Here is a 15,182-nt window from a genome sequence, read left to right as displayed (position 1 = left end):
ATTTATTTAAAAATAAAGATTTAACAGAAACGTCATACAGGGATCAGACCTTATAAGGGAAACCATGGCAGTGATCACATGGGGAGGTTGGAAGTATATCTCAGGTTAAGGTTTTGAACAAATGTTTAATTATTTAAATGCTAGCTGTCTTTAGCTGGCTCGTAATGTTTATTTTGAACACTTGTATATCAAAACTGCCTTAAAAATTGCCCAAAATCATTATACTTTTGTAATTGCTTGTAGGTAATCAAGACTGGGATACAGTTCAACCTTTGTGTTAAAATATACCTTGATTATATTGTTGAACCTGATGTGTTTTTTATAAATGAGGGCAGGTTGTCACATTTTTACTTGGCCAATACAGAACAGGTATTTTATGTGTTCACGTGTTAATTATTTTCAGTTGGCTAAAATAATGGTTGATACTTTCTTGTTAAATGTTTTCTTTTAAATGTATAGTTTGATGTTACCTTACTTTGAGACAACTTTTGTTGAATTCTTTCTTTCTTTCTGTAACCCCAAAAAGTTTACCATAACTTGTTACCAAGCCTTGCTCAAACCGAAATTGACCTTTGAAAATAAACTTCTACAGTCTTCACCAATATACAGATGTTTTTCAACAAGAAATTGTTGATTGAAGTAGGTCCTAATCAAAGGGTGTTTGAATGATGGGTCAGATGGACCAATTATTTCTTGTGAGATGTCCTTTCTTTAGCCTTAAGTGAGCAGACCTCCACATATCACTATGACTGTGCGGTGCTGACTGAGCATAGACTTGCGTGCGCTTCTGCACGTGCGCAGTGCGCGAGTTTAGACGCGCTTTGTAAAGTCATTGCAGTGGTAGAGGTGTGATAGTTTGATGTAAATAACTATCTAGTTCATCTCCCAGTTAGAGACAATTTCGCGTGCTTCAATAACAATAGCGCCATTATTGTAGCGAGTCCAGCAAAATGCCAATGCGATAAAAAACCGAGTCATTTGAATAACTTCAAATGTTATTTCTCAAAGACGTTTAAGAAAAACAGAGAACGCAATACATTTGACTAAAATGCGATACGCTTTAACCAACCGCTGCAACATAATACAAGGATTACTAAATTAAACAAAAGGGTGAAGACGTTTACATTTGCTCAGTGTAAAAAATCAGCTGGGGTCATATTGGGTGGCAGTATTATTAATATGGAACCGTTTAGGCTACATTTCATGTAGCAGAAATCTTTATAGAAAACGCAATTTTAAAACACTGGCTACATGTGCACTCGAATAAAGAACCTTTGGTGCCTGTTGTACATTAAACCTTTATTTTGAGAGTGCACTGTCGTATTTACCGAGCTAGGCGAAATAATTAGGTATACAGCATTTGAGACTCAATTTGAGTTGAGGCAAACAAATCTCAGTCGTAATGTTATGAATGAGCTTCATGTCTGTCTCTCTAAAGCAGACACGCACGGACAGCTGCATCATTTGTATAGAACAACATTGAGAGGATGCGAGTGTTTTCCCAAGCACCTTTCCCAACTTAAAAGGCACGGCCAACTTTACGCCATACGCAATTCCCCGCCGCGCCGGGAAGCCCATTTAAATGACACGGATCAATGAATAAAAGTTTGAGCAGTGGCAGTGTGAGAGCGCGTGCTGTGATGTGATTGGGCTGAACGGCGGGCTCGTGATGCTCGGGCATATATAAAGGGCGACCTGCGCTCCTGTCATGCACGCCGCTGGGAGAAGAAACTGGTGAAGAGATCAACCGGACAGACGGAGTCTTCACGATACTGCCCACATCACGCGCATTTTCTCAACGAAGTCGCCAAGAACGCGTGCCGTACGCCTCGAGACAGAGATAAGGGAAACCCTTTGATATTCCCCTTCATTAAAAAGAGGCAGTGTAATATAGTGAGACATGCCGCTAAGGACCGGACTTTTGCTTCTCGCCGTGCTTATCGCCTGCGCGTACGAACTGGATCAGAACGAATCGTATTCGGCCAGAAGAGCACGCTTCTCCGCCAACAGCCCCTGTAAGTAGGAACCGTGTGGGAAATAACGAGCCGGTTTTATTCTAACACGCACGCATGAGCGCTTGCATGCTTGGTGAAGCGTAGATGTTCCGAGCTGTCATCTCCTCTGTGACTTAGCTTTTCATCCATTGCATCTATTGACCGGCGCTGTGGCAGATATATCAAATAGCCCCAGTGAATGTCATCTTCGTCCTCTGACCCGGCATCCATCCGGCATGCTGTAGATCATGCGCTTTTCAGGATTCACAGCTCCTGATGATAACTTGCTTCTTTTGATGCATTGAGCGCGATGAATGAATGTGAATTATGCCGGTGCGCCTTAAAGGCAGTTTCTCTGTTTCTGGTGTGCTCGTGGGCTTACTTCCGAAAGACTTTCCATTGGACAGATGAATCATTTTAGACAGTAAAAATATGCTAAGTAACCTACGTTTAAAACGCGAAGAGCAAGAACACAGCACGTTTTTAGAACACATATGCTTTTTTACAGTTCTTTCTAAATAGATTGACAAAGTACACATTTAGTGTGAATCCGGGTTAATGGTTTTCAGTAAATTAAGCTTTTATAAGAGGACTAGAGAGTAAATATAAAAAGACATTGCTCAGTGGGGTCATTATCATGCTCAGCATAGCTCAAGGGGGCTCAGACCAGCTGCTGGAAAACTACCTTCCTGCAAAGTTTTGTTCCAGCTTTAATCAGACACCTGAAGAAGCTAACCGAGGTCATCTGGTTTATTTCAACTTTCATTAAGCAGATCCCCAGGAGCACGATTGAGCAAAATGTCGCTGAACACCCTTGCTGCTGTAGCATTGGTTCATAACATAGCAGGTATAAAGATTTTACAGGTAGAGGGAGTTGGAGGGTGTGCGGTTAGTGTACAAATCATTCGCCTCTGTCTTTTATGGGAGTGGGTGCAGCGGATGATTTAACTAACATTGTTCGCACTTGAAAGGACCCGGCGCTATTACAAATGATGAATTGTTTCCGCTCATTATATTAAAGGGAAGATCTGACCTTAACGTTTCCAAAAGTTACACTCTTCGTCAACTTTGCGAATAACGTCTGTCGTTAATATGCTGCAGACAAATGCTTGTCCAAGTGTCAAATAGTGGTGGATCTGTGTGTGGTATGGGACATTCAGTTCCGTTCTGTCTCTGGTTGGGACGTGAAAACCTTTGTCAGACTCCACTTGGTATTTGCATAACTTCCTGTTGTACTTAGTTGCCAGGGAGACATGTACTGACTCAGTGCTTTTGAGACAAAGAGGCAGTAGTGCACCAATAATTCCAAAATACCAACATAGACCATATACTGTATACTTTGCTAATTGTGTCTGTAATCATTTGTATAAGATAAACACTCTTTTCAAATATTGTATGGTTGTGTGTTTTGGCTATCTGCGCTTAAGTAATTGTGCTTTTGAGGTAATACTTTGTGAGGATCATCTATTTGAGGGCATTTCTTTGTGTATCCCATTGATGTCATCAGATGTGTTGATGGAAATGTGATAAAATCACGGATGAATAGTTAACCGGCTTTAAACAATGAACAAAAAGTCCAGCTGTAAATGAACGAACTCTACCTGACATATTAAGACAATGGCAGTGCAGTCTCCAAATCTGCTGGGTACAGCTGAGTCATGCACCAGGGCCACGGGTTCAAGTTGGGGTCACACGCTCTGCAAGTTGAAATCTGAACAGGTAGCTATGATAGAGCAGAAATGAATTATTCATTCTAACAATTCATCCTGATAGTCTGTGTGGAAAAATGTAATATCACCCGTCAAGAAATGTGTATAGGGGCACTGATAACTTACCCAGTTGTGGTTTTAGTGCACTTGATGTGACATGAGCAAGCAGGAGAAAAGGCAAACACAAGACGAAGCATTGTCTATTGATGTTTTTTTTCTCAGAACTCATTTTAGTTCTGACCTGTCAGGGCTCATCACGGTACCCTCAAAAGTATTAGAGTGAGACAGCCAAGTTGTGTTCAAGTTTCATTAGTCGTAATACGTATGTTTAATCATCATGCCTGTTTCCCATTGCAATACAATAAGTGCTCTGAAAGCATCAAATGAAATATCAAACCCATATTTTACGGCCCTGAGCGATAACACACTGAAACTGTTGTGTTAAAAGCAACACAATCTGTCTAGTTAAGGACAAAACATTTTGTGTTACGTTTAACTCAACATTGTGTTTATCCTTTTATTTATTTAGCACAAAATGACTTAGAATTTGTTAATGTGTTATTGCTTAACACACCTTAACCGTGTGGCCCAATTTATTTCTAACACTGTTTCTCACTGTAAGGTTACCAGTAATGTCGTAGGCACGGTTTAAAGGTATACCACGGCATACCATGGTTTGGCTGTGTTAAGGTGTCGTGGTTATTAAACCATATTTTTGAACAAAAAATTTCCCAAAACTATGTATATCAATGTTATAAATATATAGTTTTGAGAATTTTTGTTTAAAAAATGGTTCCGTTTTGAAACCGTGACACACTAAGGGGGCGATCACATAAACGCGCTTTTCATGTTCAAACGCTGCGCGCTGCTCTTTTCAAAGAGTCAACCAAAAGAGCAGCGCGCAGCGTTTTTTTATGTTGCTAGGTAACCACCCAAACAGCTGTCCTGTCAGTCAAGGATTATAGTGCAAGCTTTCTAGTTGCTGTTAACTATCATATTATCAGAAATTTGAATAAGGTACAAGCAGAGGGCACTTGCTCTGACCTTGCTCGTTCAACCCGAGTCAGCCAACACAAGTTTCTCCTTCATCATTGCAGTCTCCGGACGTTTCAAGCGACTGTAAAGTTCCGTCACCACATCGTAAGTCCCGCCTCTCCTTTCATTTGATTGGACAATGGGAAAAAATGCGCATGACGTCAAGCGTTTTTCTGCTCAGGGTTGAGTTTTTTCAACTTTAGGCGGTCAGAGCGCTCCGTCAAAAACGTGAGGCGCAGCAGGTAATCTCACCTTTATTAGTGAGAAACGTTTTTCGTTTGCGTTGTCAAAACGAGTAAAAACGCTGTGTAACGCATGCCAGACCAGTAGTTGGCGATATCACTTTGTAAATAAGGGCTACGCGTCTGCGCACAAATATACAGGTTTAAACCAAAAGTGCTTTTGAATACCCTTTGACGACATGTATGCATTTTTAGAGTCTGGCGAATGTACTGTAAATAATGTGTCTCCGCTGGTCGTAGTGTTGCAGTAAACCTTTGCTGGAGAAACGCTAATAAGTATGTCGCGTAGCACAAAGACACAGTTGAATGCCGCCATTATTGTTTTGGGAATACTCGCACATGCCTATAGACTGAACACATAATACACGCATGATGTCACCGTTTTCACAGTTTTACATATTAATTCCTTTTTTTACAGTGTATTAGTGTTTCAGAGCACACTAGCTTATGGATATCTTAAGGCTAATATATTCATTCTACATCCCTAAAATTGTTTAATTTTGAGGAAAAGGAGTGGAAAATAAGTTTTACAGTATTTGGCCAAGATATCTTGGCAAATCTAAGTACAGTTTGAGACACTATTAAGAGTTCTGATGGATATATTATAGCACTACTGATAAGCAATTACTAATAAAGTGTAAACAGTAAAGTCTCTTATGCTTCAATAACGGCAGAATGCAAAACTTTATGTGACGTGTAAATGTGCACATTGAGCAAGTGGCCTTAACAGAATGTACATCTGATCTTGCCCTAACCTGCTCTTATGGACAATAGACATATTCACTGCATGACATTTGGGGGGTTTCTGGTTATTTCAGAAGTCTGCTTTCTGCCAGGAGCAATGAGACAGCAACACTCAGCCTGTTTTTCCTTCGGATACAGTAAGGCGAGTGTGTAGCCACACCAGTTTCTCTGGTCCACACAAGCACACTCAGGTTCTTTCTCGCTGCAGCGTGGGATCCTGGCTCTAACCAGGTTACGAGTTTGTGCGGCAAAGTGTTTATAATCTTTGGTGCATAGCCGTTGGGGGTGGTGGTTTTGGACCGCACTGAATATGTCTTGTCACATGTAAGGGTAATGGAAACAATTAGGATTGTGCCAAATATGACAGTCAGCAGAACCCAATACTGTGTGTGTGTGCCACACAGACCCAATACCTCACTCACTCCCTAAGCATCACCCAACAGGGGCAAACGCAGGGCACATAGCACCTAGACTGCCATAAGAAGTCCTATTATTACAGAATGTACGTACAGTATATGCAGCATTACTGTTTGTAGTAGCTACAGACTAATGGTTGGTAAACATCCCATGGGCACAGAAGGTGGTATAAGAGCATGTCTCTTCAAAAATGATCCCCTGTTCACTTTTTGTTTCCCTTGCAAGCCGGCTGGGAGTTAATGAACTGGCCTAAATGCTTTCACAAGTTCATTGCTAATACATATGTTTCTCCTCAAATCATTTCTCATGAGAACATTTTGTGGGATTTATGATGCTGTAAGCGATTTCTGTGGAATGACAAGCAAATGTGTGCTTCTAGTAAACAGATACTTGCAAATATTCTACTGTGGAAAACTACGTGCAACTGTGTTCATGTTCATTTATCCAAACAGTCAGTGACAGGTTTGTGCTTCTTTATATACAAGTCACCTGTTGAATACAGTGAAATGAATATGATTTTATTTTATGAGAGGTGTAAAATATTTTAGTTCCATTTTGAAACCATGGCGGGACAAATTAGACTATGGCGAGCCATACACTGATTGTAGTCAACACTTTTGAAGATACAATCTGTGGAACTTCTTTTAAACTATATAGTCATGCTAAAAAAGCATACAGTATTTCAGAACGTTGCCATTGAGGTTCTGTCATAGCTAATATCTTTTCCCATTTTTGGCATATCTTATTCACAGCCACAGTCAAGAAAGAAGAGGAAATGAAATGGGCCCATAGATTCAGGAAATGAGACTCACATCACCTGCATGAGCAGATACTCCAGACATGTTGTCAACTACTAAGGCACTATTCCAACTATTTTCTTTTTAGAAGATTATTACCACTATTGAGATTTTTTTGGGTGTAACTGTGATGAATTTCTTTGAATTGCAATTCCGTGAATTCCTATTTCAGTCATTCTTACACCAATTCAATATCCTGTGGGTCATGCAGTTCAACTCTGAATTGAAATTCTAAATATTGCCCGACTCTCAAATCTGCCCAAAATGCTTTTGGCTACTTGCAATGGATCCCATTTTAATGGTGATTTCCTTTTTCAGCAGACGTGGCACGCTGCTTGAACAGCGCCCTCCAGGTGGGCTGTGGTGCCTTTGCTTGTCTTGAAAACTCAACGTGTGACACAGATGGCATGCACGACATCTGCAAGTCTTTTCTCTATAGTGCTGCTAAATTCGACACTCAGGTATGTACATTTGTATAGAACATATGGCAAAGTACCACTGAAATGCATCCATTCATCAAAGGCTAGACAATGTACTGAAGTGAAAGGCACCTTATTGAGTGAACATAAGATGAATCTTTAAAGCAAAAGGATCAGGTGAATCCTGCTGAATTGCTGCTGAAATCCATTGAGAAAGGGGTGTAGCTCTAAAAGCTTGACAGAGCTATTGTAGTTTTATGAATATTTTGCTTGCACATTTTATTTTACAGTATGTGCACTTATACAATGCAACGAAATACTGGTAACTACGTGTACTTGATATGGGTTAGAGTTCAGGGTTGATACCTACTGTAGTATGTACTTGGACTGTAAAATAAAGTGATACCAATATTCTCTTTATCTCTTGCATGGCTTTGTGATTTATGGTATTAGGTACAATCAAATGGGTGATTCCAATAGATCAGTTCAACGGTTCAGTTGAACACTTCTGTTTAACATGGGGTTACATGCTCATTTTGCAGGGCAAGGCTTTTGTGAAGGAAAGCTTGAAGTGCATTGCCAATGGCATCACCTCCAAGATCTTTCTAACAGTCAGACGGTGTTCCACCTTCCAAAGGATGATTTCTGAAGTTCAGGAGGACTGTTACAACAAGCTGGACATATGCACAGTGGCCAAATCAAACCCAGAAGCCATTGCAGAGGTGGCTAAATTACCAAGCCACTTTCCCAACAGGTGAGACTGGCTTTTTTTACCCTAAAGCTATTGGGCCTAATGTCAAAGCTGCCATTCAGATTCTAAACATGAACAAAAAAGAGAAAGTCTAGATGACAGACTACCTGTAAATTTTAAACGCATGTAAACATTCTGTTTTCCTGTAATGTATTTGAAGATAATGCAAAATTGCATTCACAAAGTATCAAAGTAGTCCAGGGTAAAAGTGAAATTATATCATTAAAAATAGAGCACTGCAATTGTTCTATTCAGCATAAAGGGTGATTTTTAGAACTACCCTGGCCACTCTCTTCTGTAGAAATAGGGCTGTTAAGCTCCAAATAAAAAACAGTATTATACCTGGTCTATGTGACTCGTGCTATATTCTAAGTATGTGAAGTGAAGAACAGACCTTTATTTGAATCTTTATTTAGTAAAAATCTTTTTACTAAATACCTCATGTGAATAATTGTTACAGATCATCCGACCCAGCCTCACGAAAACATGCAAACATCATATAATTTTTGCAAAATTATATGACTTTGCTTCCTGCATGTATCCCTACAGCTCCAAAGTAAAAGCTGGCACTAAAAAAGTGGCACTAGAGCAATTTTAATATTTTTGTAAACAAAAGAAATAAGCTGTTTCATTGTAAATTTCACTTGGAAATCTGGCACAAATTGTACAGGATGCATTGGTACGATTTTGGTTATTTTGTTTATCTACATATAGATATCGTGATTTACAGTACAAACAAATAATTCCTGCCATTCGTTGCGGTTTGTTGAAAAAATTTGACGCGAAATATATTTGTCCAGAAATTAGACATCACAGAGGTAGGGCCGATGTCAAGATATTATCAGCCTGGTCCTCAAACAAGACTATTGTACGGCTACAGAAAAATTGGAACATATAAATCATATAAATAAAAACTTTTAAGATGCTCTGTCATTCTTGTCCTGAATGCAGGGGAGTCACCAGAACCTTTTTTTAGAGGTGGCCAGGTAAGACCCAGTGATTTTATTAGGGTGACCAAAAAATCCTTACAGACAGAAATTCTTTAACTTCTACTGTAATTTACACCAATTCTTCATTACACATAGTTTACTGGTCAAAAACATACACAAAGAACGTAAAGTAAACAATTTATTTGCAATGCTTTCATGTGCTAACATTATTTTAACATAATTTGCTAGCTATCATTTGCAGTAAGTTAGCATTTTTTATAGAAAATAAACATTGCAGTACCCCAACTTAAACTTTCGCAAAAATGTAATTAATGAATGAAATCCAGTTAAACAAGACTGATTTTACTGACCTGATCCTTCTGCTCGCGATGAACTTCCATGGTACACAGACAGTACCTGTCACGAAGCGGTTAGCAGCTGTTCAGCTATAGCGCTCAGACTGTTTGCGTCAGTGCGTCAGCGTATGACATCATATTAACGCGAGAGTAATGTTCTCGCGTTACTTTCAGTGCATACGCTAAATGATCTGCGCAGCACTCCGTAAACTCCGACACACACCTTAAAACTGCTTCGCACAACAGAGGTGGCCAGATAGGTAGCCATCCATCATTCAGGGGTAGCCGTGGCCACCATGTAGCTACGCCCCTACCTGAATGGCCTAGTTATTTTCATTTTGCGTTCCACAGAAGTACTATGTGAATGAGTAAGAGTTCATTAAAGACAACAGAATTTTGGGCTTAATTATTCCCAGTTTGTTGATGCACTTGCTCAGTGTGAGTTCTCTCCGTCTCACTGCAGGTTTTATGGGAAACTACTGCAGAGTTTGATGGAGTGTGATGAGGAGACAGTGGACCTGGTGAGGGCGAATCTGTTGACCCGATTAGGCCCTGAGATTGCCATGCTCTTCCAACTACTGCAGAACAAGCCGTGTCCGTCTGCCGCAGTACCTACTGGAATGGAGACTCGTGGTGGGTGGCGATGGTCTGTAAGTCCCCACGGATACAAGAACCAGCCAAATCTACGCAGCAGAGATGCCTCTAATCTTTTTGGCAAGAAACGCAACATTGGTGACAGCTCGTAACTTCAGACCGATTTGCCAGTCCAAACTTAGCCATCAAGCTCACATACACAAGCGCAAAGTGAAAACACACACACAAAAAAGAAAGCAAGACAAAAAAGCGGTTTATTTTCCAAGGCTATACAGGGACACATTCCTTCTCAACTGGAAAAAAGGCATGTACCAGTACAAAAACATCTAGAAAGTCAATGGTTATCACTTCATATTTGATGACTAGAGTTGCATGTTATCAGGATCCAAGGGGAAATTGGGCTGGTTTACAGAATGATACGTGTGCTGGTAAAGTGATCGCAAAAAATCCAGTGGGAACCATCCAGGTCATAATATAGAGAGCTCATAGACTTATTTTCGTGAAAATAGAAATAAAAGGAAAAATTATCATATTAATAAATAGTCATCTGTATATGAAAGATATCTTACAGCAAAGAAAAAAACGTATGTGTATATATACTGAATCTAGCGTTGATGTGAAATAGTTGGCATGTGCTATAGAAATAAGAGTGTACTATTTATTTATTACAGATATTTTACTATATTAGCTGTTAACTCAAATTGCCACTAGCCTTTTTGTGAGTCTCTCCCATTTGGCGAGAGGTATCTTCAAAAATCTATGTGCAGGAATTCATTAAAATACCAAAAAGTCACTTCGATGCCGTAAATCATACACATTGAGTACAGCAACGTGAGATGCACAGTGATCCACACTGGACGACCAATCATTAGCAAAAACAAACTGACGCACAGGAAGGGACAGGAAACTCCTCTTTACATTTTCAAAACATTCCTTTACAAAACGTAAACGTTGGTGGCTAAAGGAGTTTTTGTCATTTGAAAAGTTCTCTTAACTCTCGAATTGTGTCACCGTGATAATAACAGCTAATACCTTGTTATCTGTTACAGTAGTGCAGTGGAAAAAAAACTCTAGGAGGAAATTCAATTCTAAGCCCAGAGAGCATTGTTAGGCTATGACTAAAAACATATTTTGGCCAACTTGTTGGACAGATGAAAAAGTTACTCCCTGGGGAATATGACGCGCGGAAGTGGGTTCCCAGTGTTGCTGAGACACAAGGAAAACCGAAACGTCTATTTAAAAGAAGCATATCCATTGACTTATTAATATTTATTTTCTTACTATATTATTTAAATGTTTATTTTATTACATTTCTGTGGGCAATGTTAGTTGATTCAGCAAGCATTAGTTTACAGCTTTTTGGTGGAGTTTTATTGCTTAGCATCCATTTTTGGGAGCTATTTGAAATGTATTTAATCTATCTCTGTCGTTCTTTTTCTGAGTTGACTGTACAAGGCCCATGTTATGACTCTGTGCTGGTCATGGGGAACACGAGTCAGGTCACATTCTTGGCGACTGTTATACGGGACCACTATAATGCACATTTTTTAAAACGTTTATTGCCACATACTGTGTATTCATACAGGGTCATTCAGCTGTTTATTATTAGCTTTAGCAGAGTCATTGTCATCCAGTATTTCATAGCACTGTTGATTTTGCTTTGTTAGAAGGGTTGATTCAGTTCAGCCTCTGTATATGACACACACACACACAGTTAGCGTAGACGTTCGATTTGGGGCAGTCTGGAGTTTTCTGGAGCCATTCTCGACACTATGCAATATATAACATTTCCAAAAGGCCTATTTCTCTTGGTGTGTTTACCTACAGTGAAGGGGGGAATATCTATTCATAAGTGCTTCATGGGGACGTTCAGATTAGCAAAGAAAGGAGGGCAATGTGAATGACTTTAGACAGAGGGCCAAATCCAATCAAACTACCGCAAAACCACTTTTGGCCGTTCCTGCTGAAAAAGGCAAAATGAACCATTTCACCAGTGAGTTATTGAACCATTCAAATAACCATTATGTATGATTAAATAAGTCACAGCTGCTTGTTTTATAATGAACTTACACTGGTGCCATGTTGGTACTGTGGTGATAATAGAGCAGTTTGATTGAATTAGACCCAAAAAGATGTTGTATGAGAGACTGGCAGAATGACTGTTTTTCTTAAACCAAATGATCTGCAAATCTAAAACTAATTCACCAAACTATGCAATAATATCTTGTAAGGTTTCAAACTAAAATCCATGCTATCAAGCCCTGCGTGGAATAAAGGGCCATTTAAGTTTCAAACCTTAAGCAGTAGCTTTTTCTTCACCCATATGAAATCAGATTCCCAGTCCCCTGTAATATTTTCTTTATATATAAACAGATATTTTCTTAATTTTATTTTTTGTTCTTTGTTTTATATCTATTTATGTTTTGTTTGTTTGTTGTTTATTCCTGCTTATTTGATGTCCCTTTTATGGCCAAATTGTTAATCCTTACTTTACTTTCTGTGTATGTTCATATGTGTATTTAGGAGGCTAAATAAGATTCTCTCTTAAAATATGCACTTTCTGTCTAATAGGACCACTATACAAGGGCATTGACTCATTTGAACCTAAGTATGAACCTTAATCAGAATTTGCCAGAAAAGGTGCTGCGTTCTTGTTGGATGTAGAATGTAACGGCATGCAGTTGTAAGGACTTTTTGTTTCATTTGGGAATATGAAATCGCAATCTGTTAAACACCAAGGATGTTCCTGTACCAAACAGTTGCTGCTAAACAGATTTACAACCCCACTGTGTTATGTTAGAGCTATTTTTACAATTCAAATCCCATGATTTCGTCCTGCTTTCACTGTGTGCTCATCCCCTCGGTTCATAAAGGGGGATTTTCAAAATGACCAGGGACTGGATTGTGTAATTCAACCACTGTTATGGGGGTATCTCAGCAACAAGGTGTCCATACCATCTCCAGAGCAACAGCAGTGAGTGCACACATTTGCTTCAGGCCAGCTCAAAGAGATTATCTCATAAATAGCGTAAAACGTTGATTACACATTGAAGCTTTGACCGTTGTAATAATGATTGCACAATTATGGAAGGTATGGGCACTCTTGACTTCGTCTTCTCATCTGTTGCTGAATCAAGGGACACTTCAGTGTCAGTGTAAATGTATTTTATTGTGTTAAATTATTACATTGCATTTCTTAAGACTGCTGTGGAGACGATACTTGTTCTCGCTCATTCAAAGCCTCTATCATGTAGCTCGCCATGTTATATACTGTATGTCATATATTGTGATTCAGAGAATTTTCAAAATGTAATGGATTTTGTAAACTTCAGAGAATGTATATTTTATCAAATGTCTGTATATGGTTCAAAGGGATGCCTACAGCGCTGAACGTTTATCGCAGCCCTCTAGTCATTCGAACTTGAATAGCATTGTGTCCTTATCGTGATTTATGGTGGATTAGCAAAGCTTGGAGACTGACCCTTCTTGTTGCCAAATTTAAAGTTTATATAACCACTGCCTCAAGGAAACATTTAGACTTCGAGTCTTAGAATTTAATTCTGTAACATTCTTTGCCTGAGTTATAGAAATAGTGTATAATGTAGACTAGGAATGATTGGAAATTGAAACTATGTGTGATAAAATTGTCCCGCTAACATGGTAAGACATGTTTTAGGTTAATTTAGTGCTCAATTATTAGTGTCATTGATCATTACCAGAGAAAACAGAATGCACTACAACAGAGGTGATCTGTTAATACAGGTCCTTCATTATCTCTGATTCACCAAGAATTGGTGAGATTTCCTCTTTGACCCAGGGCCATGTTGACTAAGCTACATAAGCCATTAAAACTGTATGGTACTCTCGCCTTTTAAAACTTGAAGTCACTTGTATCTCTCATATTCCTGTTTATGTTAAAAATAAATGTTATATTTTCAGAGACTTATGCACCCTTTTAAAATGCAGTATGAAACCAAAATAAGACTGGTTGTTTTGCAAGGCATTCTGTTAAAGGCATATTCTTGTTTTATCCCTATTATACATGATGGAAATCTGTGATTGATTTGCACTTTATACTAAACCCGCATACATATATACCTGTGTGTGTATATGTGTGGGGTTTCCCTCTGTGCTGACAGGTTAACAAAAGATACAAATACATCAACTATGTGTCTTTTACTGTGTAATAATAAACTATGATCAGATCTGGCATACAGTATCTATGTTTGTCATATTTGTATTTTTTATATTTTCAGCGGCACAGTGTCCACCACTACAGCAGACTATAATTTTCATTTTAAATATTGCAGTTCAGGACATTAAGCAAGACATCCAGAAAACAAAAAAATATGCTATGCTGAGACTGAATGCATTGATTGTAATAAGCTCGAAATGATTGAACCCCTAGTATCCTATACGACAGTTCACTAAGTGATACATTTTTCATAATGTTTTTTACTTCATCCCGAATAGTCTCACTTTTTAAGCAATGACTACTCAAAACTGTCTGAACTCCATTAATGTTAAAGAGGTCATATGACACGGCTAAAACGAATATTATCGTTTGTTTTAGATGTAATGCAATGTGTATACACGATTTAAGGTTCAAAAACGCTGTATTTTCCACATACCGTGCTTGTTTGTATCTCCTCTTTGCCCCGCCTCTCTGAAACGCGCAGATTTTTTACAAAGCTTATGGTTCTGAAAAGCGAGGTGTGCTATTATTGGCCAGTTAACCAGTGCGTAGTGATTGGTCGAATACTGCAAGCGTGTGACAGAAATGTGACACCTCTTACCATATTTTGAACATCAGGTTCCAAAGCAATTGTACTGACAGGTACGCCCACCTTACTCGCTTATATACATTTAGGCGGTCTTAGTCAAATCATACCATGAACTGACGTAGATTTGTGGAGGTGTGGTTACACGAGGCGTTTCAGGCAGGTCTGGGTGAGCATTCGCTTTTAGATAGAATGCATCTTTTGTTGTGACAGTTTAATTTTTGCAATTTTACGTGTCCAATACATGCATGGGCAACTTATAACACGCCAAAGACACAGAAAAACACGTATTCATGCCATATGACCCCTTTAAAGCATAATCTTAGTGGAACCGTTGGACTTCATACTCAGTCAAATAACAATTAACAATCTTAATGCTATACAATCTAATGACATTCTAAAGAAATGTGCTTT

The 15,182-nt window shown here is 38.9% G+C and overlaps 1 protein-coding gene across 2 annotated transcripts; it reads left to right on the top strand.

The window, feature by feature from the left end:
- Positions 1-1,622: 1,622 nt before the first annotated feature.
- On the top strand, positions 1,623-14,193 carry stc1 (stanniocalcin 1). 2 transcript variants are annotated; one of them, XM_057357561.1, is made up of 4 exons: positions 1,623-2,015; positions 7,260-7,399; positions 7,900-8,111; positions 9,857-14,193. In XM_057357561.1, the coding sequence occupies exons 1-4, from the start codon at positions 1,901-1,903 to the stop codon at positions 10,137-10,139; spliced, it is 750 nt and encodes a 249-aa protein (XP_057213544.1). In that variant the 5' UTR covers positions 1,623-1,900; the 3' UTR covers positions 10,140-14,193. The 2 variants fall into 2 exon arrangements, with proteins under 2 accessions (XP_057213544.1, XP_057213543.1); XM_057357560.1 differs by having other exon boundaries at positions 7,257-7,399.
- Positions 14,194-15,182: the final 989 nt, after the last annotated feature.

Source organism: Triplophysa rosa, linkage group LG17, assembly GCF_024868665.1.
Source record: "Triplophysa rosa linkage group LG17, Trosa_1v2, whole genome shotgun sequence".
In the NCBI taxonomy this organism is placed as follows: Eukaryota; Metazoa; Chordata; class Actinopteri; order Cypriniformes; family Nemacheilidae; genus Triplophysa; species Triplophysa rosa.
Note: the sequence above shows the minus strand (reverse complement) of the source record. Positions and strands in the feature narration are given on the sequence as shown.

What these genes read in the sequence shown, in the direction of transcription:
- stc1 (XM_057357560.1), top strand. Translation starts at nt 1,901, where the DNA reads ATGCCGCTAAGGACCGGACTTTTGCTTCTCGCCGTGCTTATCGCCTGC. An exon ending in CTGCTAAATTCGACACTCAG is followed by an intron (nt 7,400 to 7,899) that starts GTATGTACATTT and finishes CTCATTTTGCAG; the next exon opens with GGCAAGGCTTTTGTGAAGGA. An exon ending in CCAAGCCACTTTCCCAACAG is followed by an intron (nt 8,112 to 9,856) that starts GTGAGACTGGCT and finishes GTCTCACTGCAG; the next exon opens with GTTTTATGGGAAACTACTGC.